This window comes from Sturnira hondurensis, unplaced genomic scaffold (assembly GCF_014824575.4).
Source record: "Sturnira hondurensis isolate 20B ecotype Veracruz unplaced genomic scaffold, ASM1482457v3 Scaffold0022766, whole genome shotgun sequence".
In the NCBI taxonomy this organism is placed as follows: domain Eukaryota; kingdom Metazoa; phylum Chordata; class Mammalia; order Chiroptera; family Phyllostomidae; genus Sturnira; species Sturnira hondurensis.
In genome coordinates, this window is record NW_028095397.1 from 1,659,826 (window position 1) to 1,682,160 (window position 22,335).

Below are 22,335 nucleotides of genomic sequence, written 5' to 3' on the forward strand. Positions count from 1 at the left end.
TGCCGGCCCACACACAGCGAGCGCCCTGCGGTGAGGTCGCCTGCTCTGCCCCCACTACCGTCCTGCGAGAGAAACGGCTGCGTGCCGGTGCGTCTGCTGGCACAGGCCTGCTCGCCAGCCACATCGCACCTCAGGCCGTGGTCCAGGCCTCCTGCACCCTGACCCCAGAGCCTGGGGTGTGTTCGTGGCTGCATCCTGACCAAAGGCGAGACTTTGAAAAATCAAGGCCACATTAACGAAGAACAGAGCAGTGAAACCTTTAAACGATTGACTGCTAAAAAGTTATTTCTGTGTGGCTTTTGTGATACATCCAGTGACATTTTGGCACACCTTTATGTGGTATGGACTTAACATCGCGGGCTGTGTGTGTGCGGGCTGTGGACAGCAAAACACACGGCGCTTGCTTCGACCTCAGGGGTGGGCGCTGTCCTCCTCACCTGACAGGGAGTCACGCTCGGGAATGATGACCCCAGGCCCAGACCCAGGACGTAAAAAGACAATGGAATTCAGAGAGCTCTCCCTCCAGCGGGCGCATGGGGCTCACCGGGCTGTTGAGGACCATCAGGCACTGGTCAAAGTGGTGGTGCTCCAAGGTCGAGTGGCAGTACAGCTGGGCCAGCGGGTGCTCGCTCCTGCGGAGGTCGGGCCCGGGGAAGAAGCGCTTAGAGAAGACGGGCAAGCGCGGCCCAGGCCAGTCCGTGGAGGTGCCTGCACCCGCACCGCTAACTAACACCACGCCGTTCCACCACACTCACGGAGCCAGCCATTTGCTCTGGCTCCCCTTCTGCTGAGAAAAGAGAGGTCATCTCCGGGGACTAAGCATAACGAGTCAAGCTGCTTTCAGGTGCTGCTTTGGAGCAGGGGCACCCTGTGGGCTTTATCAGCGGGAGTACGGACAAAGCCCGGGTTTCTCTAGACCTGAAGCAGCTCTGAAGTAGTCGTGCCGACAACAGCGCTCAGTTTCGGACTGTAACTGGTTCAGAGTCTGAAACGTCCACACTGGCCCTTCCTGTGAAGTGAGGCTGGAGGTCAGGCAGCCCTCACGCCCGAGGTGGACCCTGCTGGGGGGTCCGTGATGGGAGGCGAGGTGGCCTAGGGGGCGGTCTACAGTGGTGGAGCACGTGGGACAGCAGAACCGGGCGTCCTTGGGAATCCTGCCCCCGACGGCGTTTTCTGGTCACTCAGACCCCAGGTCCTAAAGTCAGACCCAACGTGCCCATTGCCACCTTGCCCTCTCCGTGGCCAGCACGAGGTCACGCTGCCAGAGTCTGTCCCTTCGCGTGCAAAAGAGCTCCCGTTCCCTGGTACCGGGAACCACGTGCTGTGGCCCTCGTCCCTGGCCCTGCCCACCTGCCTGACGTGCAGGGAGATTTCACTGCCACATTTCACAGAACACCCAACCCGGGCCCAACTGGAAGGCTGGGTGACGGCTGTCTTCTCACTCTTGACTGCAAGCCTGGTGTTTCTCCGTGAAGGCCGTGCCCTGCCACCCGCTTTCTCTAGTGGGCCTCAGGGCATCTGCCACCTGGGATCCCAGGGCTGCCTGCTTTTAAAAGCATTCAGTATCCCCGTGAAGCCCCCAACCTTCTCCCCCTGTCGTGTGGGAGAGGGGAGCACAAAGCCCCTACTGTGTACTGGGGTCCCCTCCGGAGGGCAGGCTTCCTAGGCAGGGAGAACCCAAAGCGCCCAATACAGAACAATTAAAACCAGAACATCTGCAAATTTGTTTCTGGGAGCCATGATGGGGAGGAGCGACTGGCAGGAGAAGTTCGGTTTCTAGCTTTGCCGCCACGTGAGGGCTGCTGCTCTTTCTCACGGTTCCTTTTGCTCCTGTGCCTTCTCCCGTTCTGTGGGGTCTCTGTCCTGGCCGAGTGCCAGTGGGGATGAGGATGCAGCAGCCCGTCAGCCACGCCTTCCTGCAGGCGTGGCTGTGGCCCCCATGCCCTCCCGGGGGGAGGGCCGCCCGTCCCACCGAGTCTTTGTTTCCTCCGCTCAAGGGGCAGGGAGTTTGGAAGAAACACAATCTCTGACTCTGCTCTCCTGTTTCACGGAGGTGGCAGCGACCTGGGGGTGGTCGGGTCCGAGGTGTGCGTGCAAGCGAGATGCCACAGCCCGTGGCTTCTCCTAGGAGTGTTTTTAAGAGGGGATGATGTTTCTGCAGATGGTGTTTTTCCGGGCAGTTATTTTTAAATAAACAAAGGAACAGAGAGGCGAGTGCCCTCCCCTCCAGCGGGCTGCATGGCGCCCGGTCTGCACAGCCTAAGGTGTTCATCTCTGAGACCTTCCAACGCACTCCACGGTCCGTCTGGACACGTCCCCACTCCCTGTCGCAGCGAGAGACTGAGGACCGCAGTCACATGACGGAGGGGACCGTGTCAGTTCACCAAAACGTGAGGTTTTTAAGGAGGAGACGGGCTGTCCTTGACACTCCTGCCGTCTTTTCCCATCGGGGGTCAGCAGGGGACATGGCGCCGACCCCACAGCAGTTCCCTTTACGTGGAGTTTTCTGCTTATCCAGATACAGGCAGAGTGATCAGAGAGCCGTCTGAAATTCCCTCAAGATATCAGACATCTGGGATTTCTGTAAGAGATCTACCCACTAGTGGAATCCCCTTGCACACTTAAAAAAATGCTCAGCACTAAGAGATTTTTTTCCCGTTAAAATGTGGGTTTTTCAGCTAAGTTGCTGCAAGAAAATAAAAATGTTGCAGGGGCTGAAAAATCTGATGAAAATCAATGCCATCTTTACATCTCACTTGTCACTGCAAATGCCACCTAAGCAAGGTCCCTATGGGAGCCTGGGATACCTGGAGAGTTAGCACCTTTCTCCCAGAGCTGGCCCCAGGCCAGCATGCTGACTGCGTCCCGGCCTCTGCTGCTGGGGTTGCTCAGTACTTAAGTACCACCGGCCGCTCCACGGGGCGGGACCTGTACTGGCTCTTGAAGCCCGGCCAGCCCTGCAGGGTACACACGCTGCCACCTCTGTTCCACCGATCAGGAGAGTGAGGTGCCGGGGGTGGGGGGGGGGTGGGGGTGTGCCCTGGCCGAGGCCGCGCTGGAGCGTGTGAGGGGGGTTTGAACCCAAGTCCGGCCGCGCAGCCCAGAGTCCCCAGCACTGTGTGACGCCTGGCCCCTGCACTAGCACCAAACAGGACCTCCGCCTCCCGAGTACTTAGTAAGTACCAGCAGTGAGCTAAGTACTACCTTTCCATCAGGATGGCATTTCCCCTTTTCTGACCCAGTCTGTGTTCTTTTCTATGAAGTGCGTAAGTTCATCCTCATGCAAAACTCTTGGTAATTGTCTCATGAAATAAGATTCTCAATATAAATATGTTTAACTTCAGGCCAGAAATGTTACCAACACCGGACCAGACCCAACATGATTTTTTCCTTTCGCCTTAAACACAACCAGAGTGTGTTGCGGGGCCTTGGCCCGATGAAAGCTGGTACCGGGCAACACAGGTGTGGCCTCTGCTTTGAAAAAGAACCCCGTGGGGCTGAAGCCCCACGTGTCTGGCCCGGCAGCCTCACCTCTGGATGTAGGAGTTGTTCACGCCGCGGTGGTCCAGGTCGTGGCTGAGCGCGGCGATCAGCAGGGCAAGCACCTCCAGGTCCGACAGCTTACTCTGCGTGGCCGACATGGGCCAGGAAAGACAGAGGGGGCTGGTCAGGGACAGGACTGCCTCTGTCCTGTCCCTCGGGTTTTTCTCCGGGCCGTACATGCGTGCTGCTTCGCTGCCACTGGGGAGTGTGCAGAAGCCCTGCTCTGCGGGGGACAGCTGCGCTTCATCTTCAGAACAGGGTTGTTGCCAGTGTCCCTGATCAGCGGGAGAGGCTGAGCCGCCTCTGCCCATCACCTGCCCGCCACAGGGAGCGCCTCTCATTCTTAGTGACCCACGTGCACATTGGAGCAATCGGGGTGAACCCGGGGTGGCCGCCCCCGCTCTGACCTCGTGTTCCTGGCCATCCCTGCCCTCTGCCCACCGTGGCTGAGCCCGAAGGCTCACAGACCGTGTGGCTGTTCAGTGAACGGCACACGGGAGGGAGCCAGGGAAGAGCTTTAGAACCGCACAGTGGGTTCCAAAGCCAATCGCAGATTTTTTGGCAGAAGAGTAGCCGCCGTTTGTGTTTTCTGTACCAGTGTTCTCCTTAGTAGGAAAACACACGTGGGAGTGAATTCTCAGCTCCGTTCTGCTGGAACTCTCAGTGCTCTGAACGCGGCATTCGCAACACGCACTGGAGCCAGCATGTGGTCTTTCTGCACAGACGCCAGGATGCCACTCCGTGGTTTGACCCGCGTGACCTCTCCAGGCCCCACGGGAGGGCCGCCTGTTTCTTATAAATGTCAGCTCCAGCCCTCGCTGCTGAATGTGCCCCCGATGGAAGCAGAGGCCGAGAGGGAGAGTTTTAGAATTCAGTAATTAGAAAAATCATGGAAGCTCCGAATTTAAAAAAAGTATGTGATCAGGGTTGCTGGTTCGATTCCCAGTCAGGGCACATGTCTGGTTTTCAGGCCAGGTCCCCAGTAGGGGGTGCGAGAGAGCAACCACACATTGATGTTTATCTCTCCCATCCTCTCTCACTAAAAAGAAGCAAATAAATTTTTTTTAAAAAAAGATGTGATAGATGCCTGGAATCATTTACTCAGAATGACCTGTGGGTCCCTACTGAAGTTCGAATCTGAGGCCAGGGATGTGCGCACAGTTTGGCTGGGAGGGAATGGACCGTCTGAACATTTTCTGCAGCCGTCTTCCTTGTGAGCAGGGTCTGACCACTGCACTTGTAAACTAACGGCTGCGGAGAGAAGCGGCGGCGCAGAGCCCTGCCGTGCCCGTGGGGCCAAGCTCAGGGCCTGCGTGGGTTTGAGGAATTCTATGCAGCAGGTTGCACACAAGCCTGAGAAATGCAATACTTTCTCTTACACTGTAGAGTTTTCCCCCGAAGGAAAGATGCATCTGCCCCAGCACCATTTACATTCAATGGGCAGTTATTTGCAGAGTATTTTAACACGCACACACATTAGCTCTGACAGAAAGCGAGCCACTAAGTGTCCTGCGGACTGCTCTCTTTCATTAAAGTGTGATTTGTCCTGTGACTGGCAGTGAATGTTCTCTGCTGTCATTAGCACACGCTAAAAAACCAGAGGGAACATATTTTACTGGTGTAATTTTACTAGTGAAGCCACAGAACATCTTGGACACACAAACGGCTCCCCGAGTACCTGGATTTTGCCCGCTTTCAGGGCAGCAAACATGCACTGTGCCGTGTTGAAGGCGTGTCTCCAATTGTGGTAGGCGACGTTCTTCCGGTAATTCTTCTTGACACTTAAAATCCACCTGCAGAGGACCTTCGGGAAGAAAGCACAAGGAGTTACGAGGGGCCGCTCAGGGTCACCGCACACTCGGATCACGGTGTTGTAGGCGCTGCAATAAGCGGCATGTCCAGGCTGCCCACCCTGGGGCAGGCGGCAGGGTTCCACCGACCTAATCCGTTCACAGAGGAGGACGCTGACAGGCAGGGAAGGGATGCACTTGGGGGGCCTGTGGCCCCTGCGGGGTCCGGCCGCATTCCCACTCGGACAGCCTGACCCTGGAGCCCAGCCTGCCCCCACCACACTGGCTAAGGTAGAGGGGCGATGCAAGGCGGCCCTGAGAAAGGGGTGGGGGGCCTGGGGGCTCCCTCGAGCCTTCTGAAAGGTGTTATGTCCGCATGTCACCACTAGGAGAATCCACATAGGAAGTCAGGCGCGGACTCCCTTTCAGAGAAGGAGACACGCAAGCAGCCACCAACACGCCCCCTCAGGGTCCGGCTGTTTGTCTCCAAAGGTGTTTGGGGAGGGACTCCAGGGCCAGACCGGGGATGAGAGAGAGAGCATGCGTCCAGAGGGGAGCTCCCAGCCCTGATGCAAGAGTGGGTTCTCTGTGCCCTTTAAACTGTGCTTAAACATCCAGACAGAGTCACTGCTCAGTTACCCAGAAGTAATTTTAAAAAGTAATATGTGCAGAATAAAACCCTGAGGTCCATAGGGGGAAAAATATAAAGATGGCACAAAAGAAGGACGGGCTGCAGAGGGACTCTCAGAGGCGGGGTGGAGGCCCCTTCTGAGTGGTGCCTGTTCCCTAGAACCCCAGGGACCGTGGCCCCTCAGCGAGGCTCTGTGGGAGTGTCCGCCTCGCAGCTGCCTCCTCTCCATTCCGCACGACCTGTGCTTCGGGGACCTGTGCAAACCGGCATGTGCTTCTGCCTTCACACATCACTGGAGACGCTTCAGACCCAAAGGGCAGGGCCCCGGGGCCTGGAGGAAGTGTCCAGGGGAGGAGGGAGGGCGCCGCATCTGTAGCTCCCGCTGCGTCCCCACTGCAGACCTAGGTGGAAGCTGTTGGGTTCCTTGTGATGACGGAAACCGCTTGTAGGGGATCTGGGTGTGAGTTGGCGCCTGCGTGCCCTCCCTTCTCTCTTCAGGCCTTTCTGTGCCTGCGCCTGCACTATGACGCACGTCCCAGGGGATGCCGGCACTGGCCGTGTTAATGAACTTGCATTTCATGAATTAACATATTGCGGAACGGCAGAGGCCCTCGAGCCTTTTCAGCTCCTGATAGGAAGTCCTTGCAAGAGACGCTGCCCGCAGTTGTCAGCCTTTCCCGTTTCAGGGCACGCGCACACTGACGTTCGGCGGCACAGCAAGGGAGGTGTTGTCTCCTGCGGATCTGACAAAAAGCTGGCATCACTTTGATTCGTTCACACCGGACAGCCATTGTTGTGGTGGCTGTTGTCACCTTTTTATCTGACAGTCGAAGGGAAAAGAGGTCAGTGCCCCTGACTCAATAGCCAGGTATTGCTGGTTTTACAAAATTTCGTAGCACACCAGTTGGCCTAGACAGTCGGCTGACCAGAAAAACTAACTTCAAAGGTGGACAAGTGGCCTCCTGTCTTCCAGACAGCGCCTTCCCCTCTCCTGCGCTTGCTGGTACCGTCGCACGGCCTGTGCTCTCGGTCCTGCCACTTCCGGAGGCCGATGACGTGGTCGACGGCGTTCACGTCGGTGTTTAAGCTCTCTCAGTTCCGGGCCCACCCGCTCGGTGGCTTCGTGCCCTCTGCAGTCGGACCACATGCCCTTCCTGCTGCAACTCCCTGCTGACGGCACTGTTCTCCAGACAGAGCGCGGGCCCCCCCCCCCCGCCACCCCCGAGCAACTCACGGGGTCCGCACAGCTCGTCTCTCGCCGTCCTTGCCGGTGCTTCCCTGCCAGCCTCACCCCTGCACAGTGCCCTCCCTGCCCTCCTGCCCTCCTGCCCTTGCAGGTCCCACCCCCACTGTTGGCAACATTCTCTCCTGGCCCTCCCCCTGGTGCTGGGTGCACATCTTCATGATGGTTGGTGATTTTTCTTTAACATTCTCCCGAATGCATTAGGTGACAGAGAGCAACCGTGTTTCACACTGGCATCCAAGACTGGTTCCCTTATAGACATACACATGTGTACACACAACACACGTGCCCGTGACAGGCACACACATGATGGCACACGACACAAGGCCCGTGTACACACCACACACCCATGACCTACTTGCATGTGTGTGGCGTGTGGCACAGAGACCCCACACGTGCACGCATGGTCACACATGACACACAGGCACACGGCACAGCCCCACCTCGTGCTTCATCTGGAAGCTCTGCATGAGGCCGAGGTCGGTGAACATCCGGATGGTGCACAGTGCCGTCTCCAGGTCGGACAGCTCAAAGTCGCTGAAGCTGAAGTCGGTGATTTTCAGGGTCTGGGCCGAGGGCACCACGGCAGCCTTGGGGGAGAGGAGCGGACAAGGAAGGAAGCTGTCAGCCAGCAGCAGGGCTCACAGCGCCCCCTGGCGTGCGCTGGGAGACAGCACGTGGGGTTTGCCTTCCTCTCCAACACAACAACACAGGGGAACCTTCTGTCCAGGAGGCAGGTCGGGAGAGCCGGTGGCTGCCCCGAGCTGAACCTAGAGCAGGATGCAGGCCTGAGGCCTCAAACAGATCATTACTGCTGCCTCCATCCAGGACTGCCCCAGTGCCGCGGACTGGGCGTCCCGTGGGGAGCAGGACAGTGACGACACAAGCATTTGGTGTTTGATTCTCAGGCAGCCGTTTTTCGGGCGCACACGCCTGAGCACAGGGGTTGCTCTCCTCCTCCTGGGGGACAAGCAGAGGCAGGCCCGTGCCCAGCACTCACCCAGGGCGCCTCCTTCAGGAGGCCCGGGATGGGTCTGGAGAAGCCAGTGTTGTTTCTTGGAGGGGAACCTGTCTTCTAACGGCTGCCCCTGGTGTCCATCTGTTCATTACTGAACCGCAGTTGACCCCAGCAGCTTCGTCAGACCCACCTGCTCTTTTGCCTTGGTGTCCCCTTGTGCCTCCCGCCTCTCCCGTGAGGCACCTGCTGTCTAAGGGATGAGCCCCTTTGAGGCGCGGCTGCCACCCACAGAAGGGCCACGTGCCCTCAGAGCCGACCCCAGCTGGGAGCACCGTCAAAGTGCGCCAAGTTCACTGCAAGGTAGGGATTTCCTGCCTTTTCTCGAACTGCCTGGGCGCTCCAGGCAGGCTGTTATGGGACACGTCTCTGTACCCACTGTGACTGCGGGTGGGTGCTTCTGAAACGTGTCAATGTGAACACTTATGGAGTGAGTGGAAGGACAAAGTCTCGGTCCCTTCCCTGGACTGGAGTCCTCGGTTCTGGTGTCAAGCACCGGAACTCTCCTAGGAGGGCGAAACCCGGAGCCTGGGCTGGGAACCACCGGCGGACTTGGCGTGTGCCTTCCGATCGCCTGTTTGGTACTGTTCTTAGAAATCACCAAATTTGTTGTGTTGTCTAAGAACTGGGTGAGTTTAAAAAACAATGGGTTTCTGGTTTCTCCTGAAAAATCAGGCCATGCTGGGCCCCAGCTCCCACAAAGCAACACCCAGCGTCCCGGCCCCGCAGACGCACAGAGCTGTGAGGAGTCTCTTGGGGATTTCCTGCGGGGCTGCAGGTGACAGTCGGCCCTTGCAGGGTCCCCACCCTCCCACCCTGGGCTGTCCGCCCCACCAGCACTTCAGCCGGATGGGCTGAGAGCCACCTGCTAAAAAGAGGCTTTAGCCTGGGACGGGGTGGGGGTCAGTCATCTGAACCAGCTCTACTCTCTTTGAGGCTTTTTCCTTGACTCCCCCTGCCTCGAATCCTCAGGTTTCCTGTGAACATCTGGGACATCACTATTCCACTTTACCTCTTTCTTATGGGAAGTAAAAGTTCAAATAACAAAATCTCACAGAGTGGTCTAGAGCCCTCCTGCTCACCGGGACCTTCGCCTCTCACTCACAGACACCAGTGTGCTTAAACTGTGCGTGAATCTCGCCCTCGACCCACTCCAAACGCAGGCTCCGTTCCCAAGCCCGGCCTTCACAGGAAAATGTGCACTGTATTAAGCCAGTCCTGCAGGCCAATGCGCAGGACACAGTTGGGGGGTGGGGGCGGATTTGCTTGTTTAGATAAAGGGCCTCCTTGTTTACAGCAGCCCCCCACCAGAGCGGGAGTCAGCTCGGAAGTGCGGAGGTGGGACGGCCCCCCTTGAACTCAGAGCAGAGCACAGCCGGCCCTTCCACGCACTGTACTCAGCAGGAACACGTGTCCTCTCCTTAGGGCATCAGTATTCATCCAGCAGGAAGTTTTCTTTCTTTCCCTCCACAAAGGATGTCCCCAGTGCTGCAGGGACAGAGGCCAGCACAGCTGGGGCCTGTTCGCCCTGACGCCGGCTCCAATGTGGCCTCCCGAGAGCCAGCACCTCCCCTTCTACAGGCCGGACCACGCCACGGCCCCGCACGCCATGGCCCGCCCTAACTGAGCTGGCCTCAGGGGGCCAGCAGACATGTCCGTCCAGAGCCCTGTGGTTGGGGACCGTGACTCACAGGCCACGAGAAAGTCACACGTCACTTAAAGTTGTCTGACCATCATGAGGGGTCCAATTTCTGCCCGCCTTGAGCAGGCCCGGGGAGGTGACTGGGAAGGCCAGTGTGTGAAACCGGAGTCTGTGTCTGACTGACAGCAGGGAATGCGGCGCGTCCGGCTCGGCCGGGGCACGCGGTGGTGGGTCTGCACAGCTGCTTCCCGTGGTGGCTGGATTCGTTCGAGCTTGCGGGGTGAGGTTCCCGACTCTGTCTTCCTTCGGGGGACCCTGTGTTGCACTGCACAGGGCGTTGACGACGAGGAGCCGATAACAGTGGGCTTCAGCAATCCCGTGAAGCAATAAGGTGCTGTGACCGTGTCTCCAGTTGACTGCCCTGACTGCGAGCTCCTGGACGCGAGTACTGCGACCCCCAGGTGACACTGCCGAGACGCTCCTGCACTGAGAACGCGGTTGGGCGCGTCTGGAACCGGGAGTTGAGGCTTGTGTCCGGGTAACCAGACACGGATGCCAGGATTGCACCGGGCACCCTGCGTGGAAGATGCGGTCCTGAGAGAAGCTCGGTTTGCACGACTTCGTTCTGCATCCGAGGTCTCAGCCTTAACTCGGGGGTGAGCCAGCTGCCCCTGAGTCTCGGAGGAGACTCCTCACTGAAGTCACCTGTCCTGACTCTGTCCTTATGCCTGGCCCTCTCCACCGTCTGTCCCTGTGGGCATTTAACAAGCAACAAGCAGCTCTGTGGGCGAGACCCGCTGAGGGGGCTGCAGCCGTCTGTGGGAGGGGTGGGCTGGGTGACAGGAGGTGTGCTTGGAGTTACAAAAACACCTTCGTCTCTTGGTGACCCTCACCCACGGCGGTTGTTCCGAGTGGCCTGGCTGATAGGAGCTAATGCAGCAGAGGCCCAGATCGGCCCCCATACCTGCGTCTCAGCAACATGAATATTATGTCACCGAAGAAGAATCCTGAAGTGAGGTGAGGAGAATGTTTGCTGTCAGGGTCTGGTCCGCACGTCCCACGGACTCTGTCCCTGGAGCAACACGGCTGCCTCTCTGCCCTTTCCCTCACCTGGAAAACCAGGAGGTGGGGTGAGGTCGTCTCCAAGGTTTAACATCCCGAGCTTAGGGCTCAATTACCTCTGTGGTCACAGGGCCTGAGGCAGGGGTATCAGATCTCAGGGCCAAAGTCAAAGTTACAGAAACAACTCCACAAAGCCAGCCGCTCAGAGAAGGTTCCTGATCCAAAACGTTGTGTATCACAATCAGAAGGGCAGCTGCTGAACTTGGGCTTCCACAAAAGGTCAAGTCCTTCCAGTTAGCTGCCGTGCATTAGGAAGGTGTTTGTTGCCTAAATCCTTGCTGTTTGCTCATCAGCAGGAAAGTTAGGAGGAAGAGATTTCCCTCCGTAATCCGTTCTGTAGGGAAATTACTTTTAGGAAAAAGATGAATGTATTTCATGAGTTTACTGGTAGCTACAGGAGAGACCCTCAGGCAGGTATCTCTATCTCCTCTCTCCTCTCGGGCCCTGACCCCCCCCACCCTGTCCCTACCAGGGGACACTCTTGTACGGATGGACGGCAGTGTGCTTCCAGGTCTGTGATAAAGCCACTCCGCAGCCCTCGAATTCCATTCCACAGAAGGCTGATGCCCCCCCCCACTACACATGTGCAGAATATGCTTTTTAGAGATGACAGTGGCGCCCTGGTGGGGTTGCTCAGTCGGTTGCAGCGTTGTCTTGCACACCAAAAGGTTGTGGGTTCAATCCCCAGGTGGGGAGCGTATGGAGGCAACCGATCGGTGCTTCTCTCTCACATTGATGCCTCGCTTTCTATTCCTAACCCCTTCCTCCCGCTCTAAAACCCCCAAACAATAAAACGTATCCTGGGGTGAGGATTAAGAAATAAAGGAAAAATGTGCACAGTCAGTTAACAAGGCTGCCAGCGTTTCTCTTTCTTCACGAGAGAAGTGCATGTGCCTATGGAGAGAAAACTGCTCACGCGGAAGGAGGTGGCCGCCCGCTGCAGGGGACCCGGACCGCGTGGGGCGCCGAGCGAGCCAAGCACACGAGGCAGGGTTAGTGCCCCTCCTTCAAGAACAGCAGCCTCACGTTTTTTGGTTTTTCCTTCCTTCCTTCTCATGTGGTGTCAACGGATTCCTTTAAATCTCCAAAGGAAGAGGCACAGACTATAGAAAGTTGGATGACGCATGTACAGTTTTTCAAAGCCATACAAAGAAGGCAAGCGCTAATGTCAAGATTGGGATAAAATACATATGAGCTTATCAGTAAAACTTGAGGGTAAATGTATGGCTGCGACCAGACACACAGAGCTGGTGACGCCTCGTGAGCACAGAGGAAGTCCCAGGATGGTGCCACAGCGATTTGGGGCTAAGAATACCACTGGGGATACTCCACTAGTAAAGTCAACGCAAAACAGATAAGGTTTGCTGGTCCAGCAAGACCAAGAGAATCAGAGAGAGTCTGTTGAGCGTCACCCGTGTGAGCCAGACCCAGCCAAGGCTGGTCCCTGGGCACCTGTGAGGGTGAGAGCACCCGCGGGGGCCACGGGGAGCCCGGAGGCCCCGACGGACCCAGGGCCGGTCCCTCTCCAGCACTGTCTGCAGATCAGAGGGTCAACTCTTCTTCATTATTATTTGCTCAGCCTTCTCCACGAACAGTGTGGAGGTCGGTAGAAGTTTTCCCTATAAGCTAAGCCAGGGGCTGCGCTCACCTGGACAGAGGGACACCTGCCTCTACCGGCCCTACCCCCGCCCGACACGGGGAGGGCAGGGCGCCCTAGGAAACCCGCCGCCTGCGTGCTCAGCCTCTCCCTCTCTTGCTCGGCTGATACAGGCCCTTTTACAGCAGCGTCTCGATTTGCTTTCAGACAAGGTTAAAGAAGTCAAGGCAGAGGCGGTAGGGACTGCACCGAGGCAGCCCCGACCCTGACACAACGGAATTCTAACACGCTCGTACGTGCTGCTCTTCTGAAAGAGAGGAAAGCGGGAGAGGCAACGAGCCTATTAAGGACATAGTTACCCACAACAAATAAACACTCATTACACTCTGATCACTTCCTAAGAGCCACAGCCCGGTCCCTGGGGTGCCTTATCTCTAATGACTTGGGATGAAGGACTATTAAAACACACACGGCGAAGTGCTTAGCTCAAGGCCCTACTGTGCGACACCCAGTGCTAAGCAAGAGAGGACTCGATCTACAAGAGGAAACCCAATAAACTCAAGGGAAAAAAATAAGGATTCTGAATTTCCTATCAACAAAATTGCTTTTGTATAACTAGAGAAATTTTCTGGGCACAGGCATAAATATTTAGCGTACTGTTTAATTCTCTTAAGAACCAATTTTTTAAAGTAAAAGTTAAGAAAACATTTGATGGCTTTCCCATTCATTTTAGGTTTTTAAATGGGATCAACAATCAGACAGGAGACAAAGGCGGCGGTTTTGGTCACGGCCCACAGTGCCGCTGTCTGGGCAGCTGGGCGGTCCCGGGGACTTTGTGAGTCGCAATTGGTCACTGGATTGCAGCCAATTTAAGTGAATTATTCGACCTACAAGCTATGTGACCCCAAATTTCTCAGTGCAGCTGCCAGAAATCTGTTTCCAAGTGGGACAAGAGATGGTTTTGAACAATAGGCCATACAGCCATTTTCAGCAATCCCAAAGCGTTTTCCCTCGCTAAAATTATACACACAATTGAGAGAGTAATTTTCAGAGTTTTCTGAAAGACTATGCTATTTTCAAAGTGAAAAGCAAAGTTTAGTAGCCTGGTGATTTTTTGGGGGGGCATTATCTTTAGAAAATAGTCTATATGCTGGTTTTTATTTATAGAAAACAGCACAAACCGGACGTTGTTTCAGAATTTAGCGATCCCCAGAGCCCACAGCACAGACAGATACACCCTTCCACGCGGCGATTTCCCACTCACGGTGTGATTCAGTCTCAGATGCTGGCACTCTAGGAGGGTCAGGGGCCAGTGAAGTATGATGTGAAAGGTGCTTTAAACCTATCAGCCTTTGGAAGTAACTGGAAAAAATGCTCGTTTCTTCAAATACTACCCCGAACAAAGTAAACACGGCCAATTCCAGATGAGGCCGAGCTTCAGAGGGGCCTTACTTGTTTGGGAAAAACCATCTCAAGTTCCTCAGACTCCCCTGGGCAACGGGCTCAGCTTGCTACTCGGTGGTCGCTCAGGATACAAGTCCTCCGCTCCCTGTGTTTCCGGTTCCCCCTCCCTCTGCGCCGGGAGACCCCGAGAAGGACAACCGAAAAGCTGTCCACCTTGAGTTGCACTTCAGTGTGCTAAGGGCACTGACGTACAGAGTGATTGCAGATGAAACAACACCCACGCGGAACCTCGCATGTGCTCCATGCACGCAGCTGGTCTCGCCATTACCCCTGAACTCTCGTCCTGGCCCGAGGGACGGCCGCCTTGCTGCCCAGGCCCCTGCCAGGCCGAGATCCCTGCCCGCCCTGCATGGCTGCTCCCGGCCTTGGCCCAAGAGCATGTTGGCTGTCTTGCTTGTGAGGGAAACTTCACATGACTCAGCCGTCACCCTTCATAGCTGCCCCTCCTCCCTCTCCTACACAGAACTTGTGTTTTAAAAATAGCCTATCTCCATTCCCTCGTTTCCTCTTCCCGTGTGCCCGAAGCTGCTTTCTCAACGCCCAGCTCATCACCGAGGCCCACGGCCTCTTCTCAGTCCTCACGTTTGTCACCCTTCCTACCGCTCGGGGGACCACCGAGCAGAGCCACTTCTGCTGTTGCCTTCTGCCGGGTCCCCCTCCTGCCCTGGTTTTTCTACCCCACCTCTCAGCTCTTCCTGGTCCTGCTCCTTCCCTCCAAACCCACGTTCTTCCCTCCGTCTGCCCCCCTCTCTGTGTGCTCTCCCAAACGCTCCCCTGCTGTGACTTCACCACCAGGGGATCCCCCAACTCGAATCCCAGGACCACCTCCCAGACCACCCAGACCACCGCCTCCAGGTCTGAGCGCCAGCCCTCCCTGCTCCAGCCTGTCCCCCTGATCGCCAATGTCCATCCGGTCAGCCCAGCAGCGCCTCACCCCCACCGTGTTCTCCCCAAGTCAGCTGGCCCTCCTCCTGATGTCCCCACTCTGGTTATCCAGGGCACCGTCATCCTCATCGGCTCACCTTCCTTCTTCTGTGTCCCTGACAGGCTGTGCTGTGGAGACGTGCGTGGGCCCTGGGGGGTGGGCCATGCATGTGGGCTCCCACTTCCTGCCACGGGCACCTTGAGAGTCACTGGCTCCTGTGGCTTGTGTGGCCCCCACAGCTCACAGTTCACATGAGAAGACATGGGCAGGGCTCCACTGGCACGTGTGTGGCGGGCCACAGTGCTCTCAATGGTGACAACGATCACCACAACCTGGCCCCGCCTGTTGTCTGGTGCAGGACTCTCGTCCCATCTCACACGGACCCAACTGTGCCGCCGTCTCAGACTCAAACTAGACGGCCCACCACGGTTGTCCAGGGTCAGTGCCTTGGATTTCCACGCTATCGACCCAGGCCGTCTCTGTCTCGAGCTACCACTGGGGACAGGCCACTTCCACACCTGCACACTTCTCCCTCTCAGCCCCCACGTGAGGATGGAGCTAGAGGTCAGGGACTGGCCCGGCGGGAACCCCACTTCAGACACCGCTCCGCCCGCCATGTGGTCGGACGTTAAAACCGTTCTCGGTCCCCAGTGAGAGGGAGCAGGTCACCCGCAACACGCTGCATACACGCTCTCGCTGCCGTGACCCTGACCAGACAACCACCTGGCCCCATCTCTGCAGCAACTGAAAACTAAATTTAATTTTGGCCTAAGATAGACGGAGAGATTAGGACAATTACTAGGAAAGAAACCAGCATCGTCTAATGTATGACAAGTTAATGGAAGTCATTATCTTTGTATCATCGGACTGCAGCTCTGCAGGAAATGGGAGTTGACTAGATATGTTTATGAGTGTCCGCCTGAATCTTTGCCCCGTTTGATCAAATGTCTCAGGGGCCGTGCGAAAGGCGCATCTGTGTGGGAGTGAGTCAGCCGCTCCTGCGAGGGAAGGGGGCATTACCGCCAAGGCCTGCAGCTCCCTGGTCTCCTCCTCGGCCGCCGAGGCGTGGTAGGACAGGACCTGCGAGAGAGATGGGCATGGTTACGGGGGCCGGCCTCTGCAGACTGGGGTCTCTGCTGAAGCTCCTTGGAGGGGGACTGGCCCCCTCAGCCTGCCAGGCCTAGTTTGGTTTCCTGCTTTCTTCATTCAACAAAGGGAAAATCCCAGATTTCCATTCCATCGTTTGTTGCGGAAAAATAAGTTATAGTCCCCTCGTTCAAAGAAATCTGATATCGTTGATAAAACAAATATATTTATAAGTCACACTATTGGCTCAAACTTGGCAAAACAATTAGTTCTGATTGTTTTTCCCCCTTAAAAAACCCCGACTTTAGTTGCTGTGCACAGACTTAGGACAACCACGCTCGCATAAGCTGGCATTTCAGGGCTGCAGTTTTGGGGGGTGAGCGGGCACTCCAGGGGCAGCTCCCGGACGAGGCCTGTGCCCGCTGCAGGGCTCCCAAAGAAAAACTGCGGGGTGGGGCAGGAACGTCACCGGCTCAGGGACCCCTTCACACACACAGGACTCCGAACGAGCAGAGGGGGCGCTGGCCCAGGGTCCGCCCACGGCCAGCTGAGGACACCCAGGCGCAGGGAGCTCACGCCCGTGTTGGGGGGAGATTCAGGCCCAGCTTCCCGCCCTCCTGCTCCAGAGCACATTCCCTCGCCCTCGCAGGCTGGAGAGGCGGGCTCACTGGCTCTCACGCCTGCACAAGAGGATCCCCGATCCCCGCTTTCAGAGTGATGAGCTCGAGGCACTGGGGTAGTGCTCCAGACGTCCTCTGTAACCAGGGCAGCGTCTGGGTCTCGGGGGAGTGTCATGCTTTCAGCACTCATTTCTGAAAGTTCCTCTTTGTCAGAGACGACACAGACTGACAAAACATCCCCCAAAGTTTCAGCATCACTGCTAAAAAGGTACCCATTTTCAGACGTTTGGAACACTCTGCACACACATGAGTGTATCTGCTTGTGTACGTGTGTGTGCGTGGGTGCACGTGTATCTGGAACGGAGGCGCCCTGGTTCACAATCTCATCTAACAGCAAAACTGGGAGTAAAGCGAGCCGTCTGGGTTATGGGCGAATCTCGGTATCATCATGCACACTTCCTAGCTCGTTAGGTTGGGTGTCTGTTTATTAAGGGTCTGAGAGAAAGTCGTGTCCCACACACTGATTCCGGTTCATGGCAACTAGATCTGAGCGGGAAGACACTCAAATGCATTTCACACCGATGGGTGAACGACCGGGAGGCACCTGCTCCTTTGAAGTCTGTTTCCCTAAGCAGGACACCTGGAAGGGGCTGCCCCACCTGGATCCTGTGGGGGAAGGGCCTTCCTGGGGTCAGTTCCCGATGGTGGCTCCCTGTCCCTGCAGGTGGCAATCTCTGGGGATGCTTGGGAACAGCAGAGCCCAGCCTCCGCCCAGTCAGACTTCTGAGAGATGGGGAAGTAGCCAGTCTAGGAGTTTTGCCTCACTTGTGTGGGCTTTTCTTTCCTTTCCTTACTTGCAATTCCCTATGAGCACTTAGGGTCTCTGTCTTTGTGACCGCAGCTGTTGGCAAGGTGGCATGGGGACAGGCAGGCAGTGCCATGTGTGTATGGATGACTCGGGTCAAGGACCACTTCCCACCGAAAAAGCAGAGGACAGGCGGGACAAACTGGATGCCTGGACTGTGGTTTGGTCCTGTGACCTTTGACAAATACTCCGAGTCTGTGTTTCCCTAGTCTGTGTTTGAATGGGGACAGAGAGACTTGATCCTGTGGTTCCCTGGTCCTGGGAGGGTGAGTGACAGAAGAGACCCGTACGTTGTGAGGATGGCATGGTGACCTGGGTGTCCGCTGAGGACACTGAGAAGTCCCCTCAGCTGCGCTCACCTCCAGCGTGACCATCTGCTTGGCCATGGCTCTCTCCACGGCTTCGTACATCTGCGTGTTCTGGATCCCCAAGCCGCAGAAGATGACGAAAGCTTCCAGAAACTGTTCATCGTTCCGGTTGAAAGGCTTANAGAAGAGACCCGTACGTTGTGAGGATGGCATGGTGACCTGGGTGTCCGCTGAGGACACTGAGAAGTCCCCTCAGCTGCACTCACCTCCAGCGTGACCATCTGCTTGGCCATGGCTCTCTCCACGGCTTCGTACATCTGCGTGTTCTGGATCCCCAAGCCGCAGAAGATGACGAAAGCTTCCAGAAACTGTTCATCGTTCCGGTTGAAAGGCTTAACCTTGTCCGTGCTCTCCTCCATCTTATTGACGAGTTGGCAGACCCCTACAACGACCCAAGAGGGGAAGCACGGGTCACCAGCGCTGGTCAGTTTTTATCGACTCTGCCCCCTGCCCCCCAAAGACTGGCTTGTACTTTTCTCCGAGGAATGCCCGGCATCTGAGGACAAGCAAACAAGTCTGCCCAGATACAGTACAAGATAGAAAAGTAAATGGCATGTATTTACACGAGAATTCATTCCACATGGTCCTAAACGCGGGTTGCCCGTGTCCAAATAACCCTAGAGCGCTATTTTCTTCCAAACTCAATCATGAATTTTAGGTCACTTGAGTCCCCGAAGACAGTTTGTCCTTTGGAGACGAATTGGATTTTTGCACCCTGGCCCAGAGAACGATTTCGATGTGCATCGGAATTTTGGGCCCTGCAGACTGCGTTTCCTTCCAGAGAAGCCAGAAGTTAAAACACAATTTTTTCCTACGACAGAGAATGCAGAAAACAGTGCACCGCGGGCTCTCAGATTTCACCCCGGGTTCTCTGCAGCGCGGAGAGTCACGTTTGCAGACGGCTTTTAATGCTGCACATGCAAAGTGACGCTTTACGTGGAAACCAAAGCAGAGCAGATCTCTGAGGGAAACCCTCGCCTCCTCCGACCTGGCTTCTCTTCACAAGTTGAGCATGTCACCCACAGAAAAGGAAGGTGATGTCAACGCTGTGATGGGTCTCCCCTGAGCTGGCTGTTCTACAGAACACTGAGCCTGCGGTCTGTCCGAGAACACTCGGGTGGCGCCTCCTCCCTCTGGGGAACCCTGTGCTGTTCAAGTCCTTCCCTCCTCTGTCCCTAAGTTGACGACAACAGACTCCACCGCCTGCACCCCGTGGGGCAGGCCTGTCTGTAGCAGACACTCCAGTCTGCTAACAACCTCACGATTTACAGTGGGGTGGGACCACCGGCCTTACAGGTGAAGAAATGAGTCTCAGAAAGGGGAAGTCGTTTGCTCAAGGCCACTGAGCTAGTGCGCTTAGATGCCCAACTCAGACCCTAGCTCGACCTGGCCCCGAAGGCAGTTTTTGCCACCTGGTGCTGCCCTTCCGCCCCATCGCCAGCAGCTGCCCCTCCGCAGCCTGGCCTGTGCGTGTCCACGGGCCTGCCCACCCCCAAGCTGCTGCCCCTGGAGCCCCACCCAGTGAGCCCCAGGGGCCTCCCACTTCGCTGGGAGGCAGGCCCTCTTCTCTGCGCCCCTCACGCCACCACGTGGTGCACCATACGGGATTTTATTTGTCTCTCTTCTAGACACTGCGTCCATCGGCTCACAGGTCTCATTTCTTCAGTCCCACTTCTTCAGCTGGCGCAAGGCCCGGCCTACGGCAGGGCTCAGAAACTGCTCACCGGGCCGGCAGAGGAAGGCCAGGCTGTCATTCTGGCCCCAGCTTCCTCCCTGAGAAGACTGCGGTCTGTTCTCTCTTATTTCTCCCAAAGGATTCCCTGGTCCTCAAAGACGCGAGGCCGTCTGCCCCGCCCCTGCATCGCCGTGGCCCGCACATCAGTTCTAACACTACAGGTGGTCTGCACGCTCAGGTTTGCTCCCCTGTGTGTGTCTGCAGGAGTTTTCCCGAGTTAGACACAGGGCAGCAGCCCCCCACCAGTTTGGGGCCGGGCTGCAGCACGGAAATGAGGTGTCCACGGGCCTGCCCACCCCCAAGCTGCTGCCCCTGGAGCCCCACCCAGTGAGCCCCAGGGGCCTCCCACTTCGCTGGGAGACAGGCCCTCTTCTCTGCGCCCCTCACGCCACCACGGGGTGCACCATACGGGATTTTATTTGTCTCTCTTCTAGACACTGCGTCCATCGGCTCACAGGTCTCATTTCTTCAGTCCCACTTCTTCAGCTGGCGCAAGGCCCGGCCTACGGCAGGGCTCAGAAACTGCTCACCGGGCCGGCAGAGGAAGGCCAGGCTGTCATTCTGGCCCCAGCTTCCTCCCTGAGAAGACTGCGGTCTGTTCTCTCTTATTTCTCCCAAAGGATTCCCTGGTCCTCAAAGACGCGAAGCCGTCTGCCCCGCCCCTGCATCGCCGTGGCCCGCACATCAGTTCTAACACTACAGGTGGTCTGCATGCTCAGGTTTGCTCCCCTGTGTGTGTCTGCAGGAGTTTTCCCGAGTTAGACACAGGGCAGCAGCCCCCCACCAGTTTGGGGCCGGGCTGCAGCACGGAAATGAGTCGAGGAGGAGGAGGAGGAGGGTGAGGCCTGCAGGACGCACACTCAGTGGGACCTGTGCGTTTCTCTCATCTCCCCAGCAGTGTCCCTCTGGGAGCTCGGACCTGCGCCCGAGCTCCCGGGGGCCAGGGCCTCTCTCTGCCCGGGCACTGATTCACCCCAAGTGCCGACAGCAGCAGACAGAGGGCTCGTGGAGTATCTGGGCCAATGGATGATACGCCCTGCAGTCTGAACCACACACTCGTGGAAGGAGGATAAGAAACCGAGGAGCGGGGCTCCGAAACGGTACACGTGACCGACCTGGGTCCCTCTGTCTACCGACTCACGGCACGTCCTTCTTGGGCACAGACTCCATTAGAACAGGATTAGAATGGATACAAAAATACACCCTAGTCAATACGATATTTCACACGACTGTGGCTATTTCAAAATTCTGTTGTCATTTCAATTTTTATCTCATACACATTTTATTCTTTAAGTTCGTACTTGGAAGAGACTGGGAATAGAGATACTTTTTCTTTAGTCAGGGCAGCCTGGAGGTTAATGGAAGGCTTACCTATCACTTTATTCTTCTTCCCGTTTTTTATAGGCATACAAAGCAGGCTTCTGATGCCCTGCTGGCCTGTGTTCCCCGTGTTTTCATTCTAAACAAAAACAAGAAACCAGTGAAAAGTTACAAGAAGGCTGATTTGCCCATGAGATGCTATTACGTAAACCATGTCGGACACCTGAGACCACGAACAGAGGCCTCGTGCTAGCCGGCGTGACAGAGCGCAGAGAATGTACCAAAACGCAATAGAGTTCCCAAAGCGCAACCTAAAGCAGTTCGTCTTTGTATTAGTGAGATACCAAACACCCCCTGTTTCCGCCCTCTCCATTTTAAATGCCCACCCCCCCGCCCCAGCTCACTGCTGTGCTGGATCATGGCCACTTCTAGCGGCCAGTGTTGGAACACACGCACCCTGGGCTGGAGGCGTCTCGGGGAACGCAGTGAGGGGGCAGCATCCAGAAGCCTCTGGCCCCGGGCCCCACGGTCCCACACTGGCCCCTCTGCGGACAGACTGCCACTGTTTCCAGTGCCCACCCTGCCGATTTCTGAGACACCCCCAGATGTGAAATCACAGCAAGACAGTGACCTCAATGGGCGACTCTTTCCTGAGAGAAAATGCCAGAATTCAAGGTTTCCAATGGCTGACACACTGGTCTTTGTGTAGCTTTGCTGTCAAGAAAAACGCCTCATTTCCCACAGAGCTGCTCCGCGGGCTGGATCTCCAGTAACGTGACTCCCGGCCACACGGACCTTCCCTGTGCAGTACAAACTCGAGAATTCTGGCAAGCCTGTCTAAGGAACGCCATGGCCGTTGAGTCGGTTGTAGATAAACCATCTCAAAACTAGTGTGTGATCCATTAGTACGTGTAGAAAGACCTGACACAAGTGCACAGGAAAATACTCGGGTGGCCGACCAACTCCGACAGGTGCTAAAAGCTCCTCGTCGGGTGCCCCCTTCGTCGGGTCAGGGGCAGCACAGGCCACTCCCAAACCGCCCCTGCCGGCCGGCCCTCCAGCTGTGGGGCCGCCCCTGGCCCCGGTCTGAGGGGAAAGCCAGCTTCAAGCTCCAGGCCCAGCCCTGGGTCACTCACCGTCCAGGGGAACCGCCTGTCCGTGGTGACGTCCGCGATGTTGAGGACCTGCATGGTGTTCTTGACGTACTGGGCGTACATGTAGTTGATCCTGTCTGCCTCCCGCTCCCTGCGGAGACCACACGTGTGAGTCCTCTGGGCAGGGTCAAGTACGGGGGAGGCAGACCAGCTGCGCGTCCCAGGGCGCGGCGGGCGGCTCACTGGGGAAGGCAGTCGTGTGTGTGTTTGGTGAT

General features: G+C 56.7%; 1 protein-coding gene across 3 annotated transcripts in view; it reads right to left on the reverse strand.

Annotated features, from left to right (window-relative positions):
• The window catches only part of PDE5A (phosphodiesterase 5A), a 71,243-nt gene that overhangs the window by 9,100 nt on the left and 39,808 nt on the right, over positions 1-22,335 (reverse strand). For all 3 annotated transcript variants that reach the window (XM_037036285.1, XM_037036287.1, XM_037036286.1), the window contains exons 8-15: positions 22,103-22,211; positions 21,018-21,105; positions 18,118-18,293; positions 15,993-16,052; positions 7,651-7,797; positions 5,222-5,347; positions 3,532-3,626; positions 545-632 (exon numbers count right to left, since the gene is read on the reverse strand). In XM_037036285.1, coding sequence (XP_036892180.1) covers positions 545-632; positions 3,532-3,626; positions 5,222-5,347; positions 7,651-7,797; positions 15,993-16,052; positions 18,118-18,293; positions 21,018-21,105; positions 22,103-22,211 — 889 coding nt within the window. The remainder of the gene's footprint in view (positions 1-544; positions 633-3,531; positions 3,627-5,221; positions 5,348-7,650; positions 7,798-15,992; positions 16,053-18,117; positions 18,294-21,017; positions 21,106-22,102; positions 22,212-22,335) is intronic.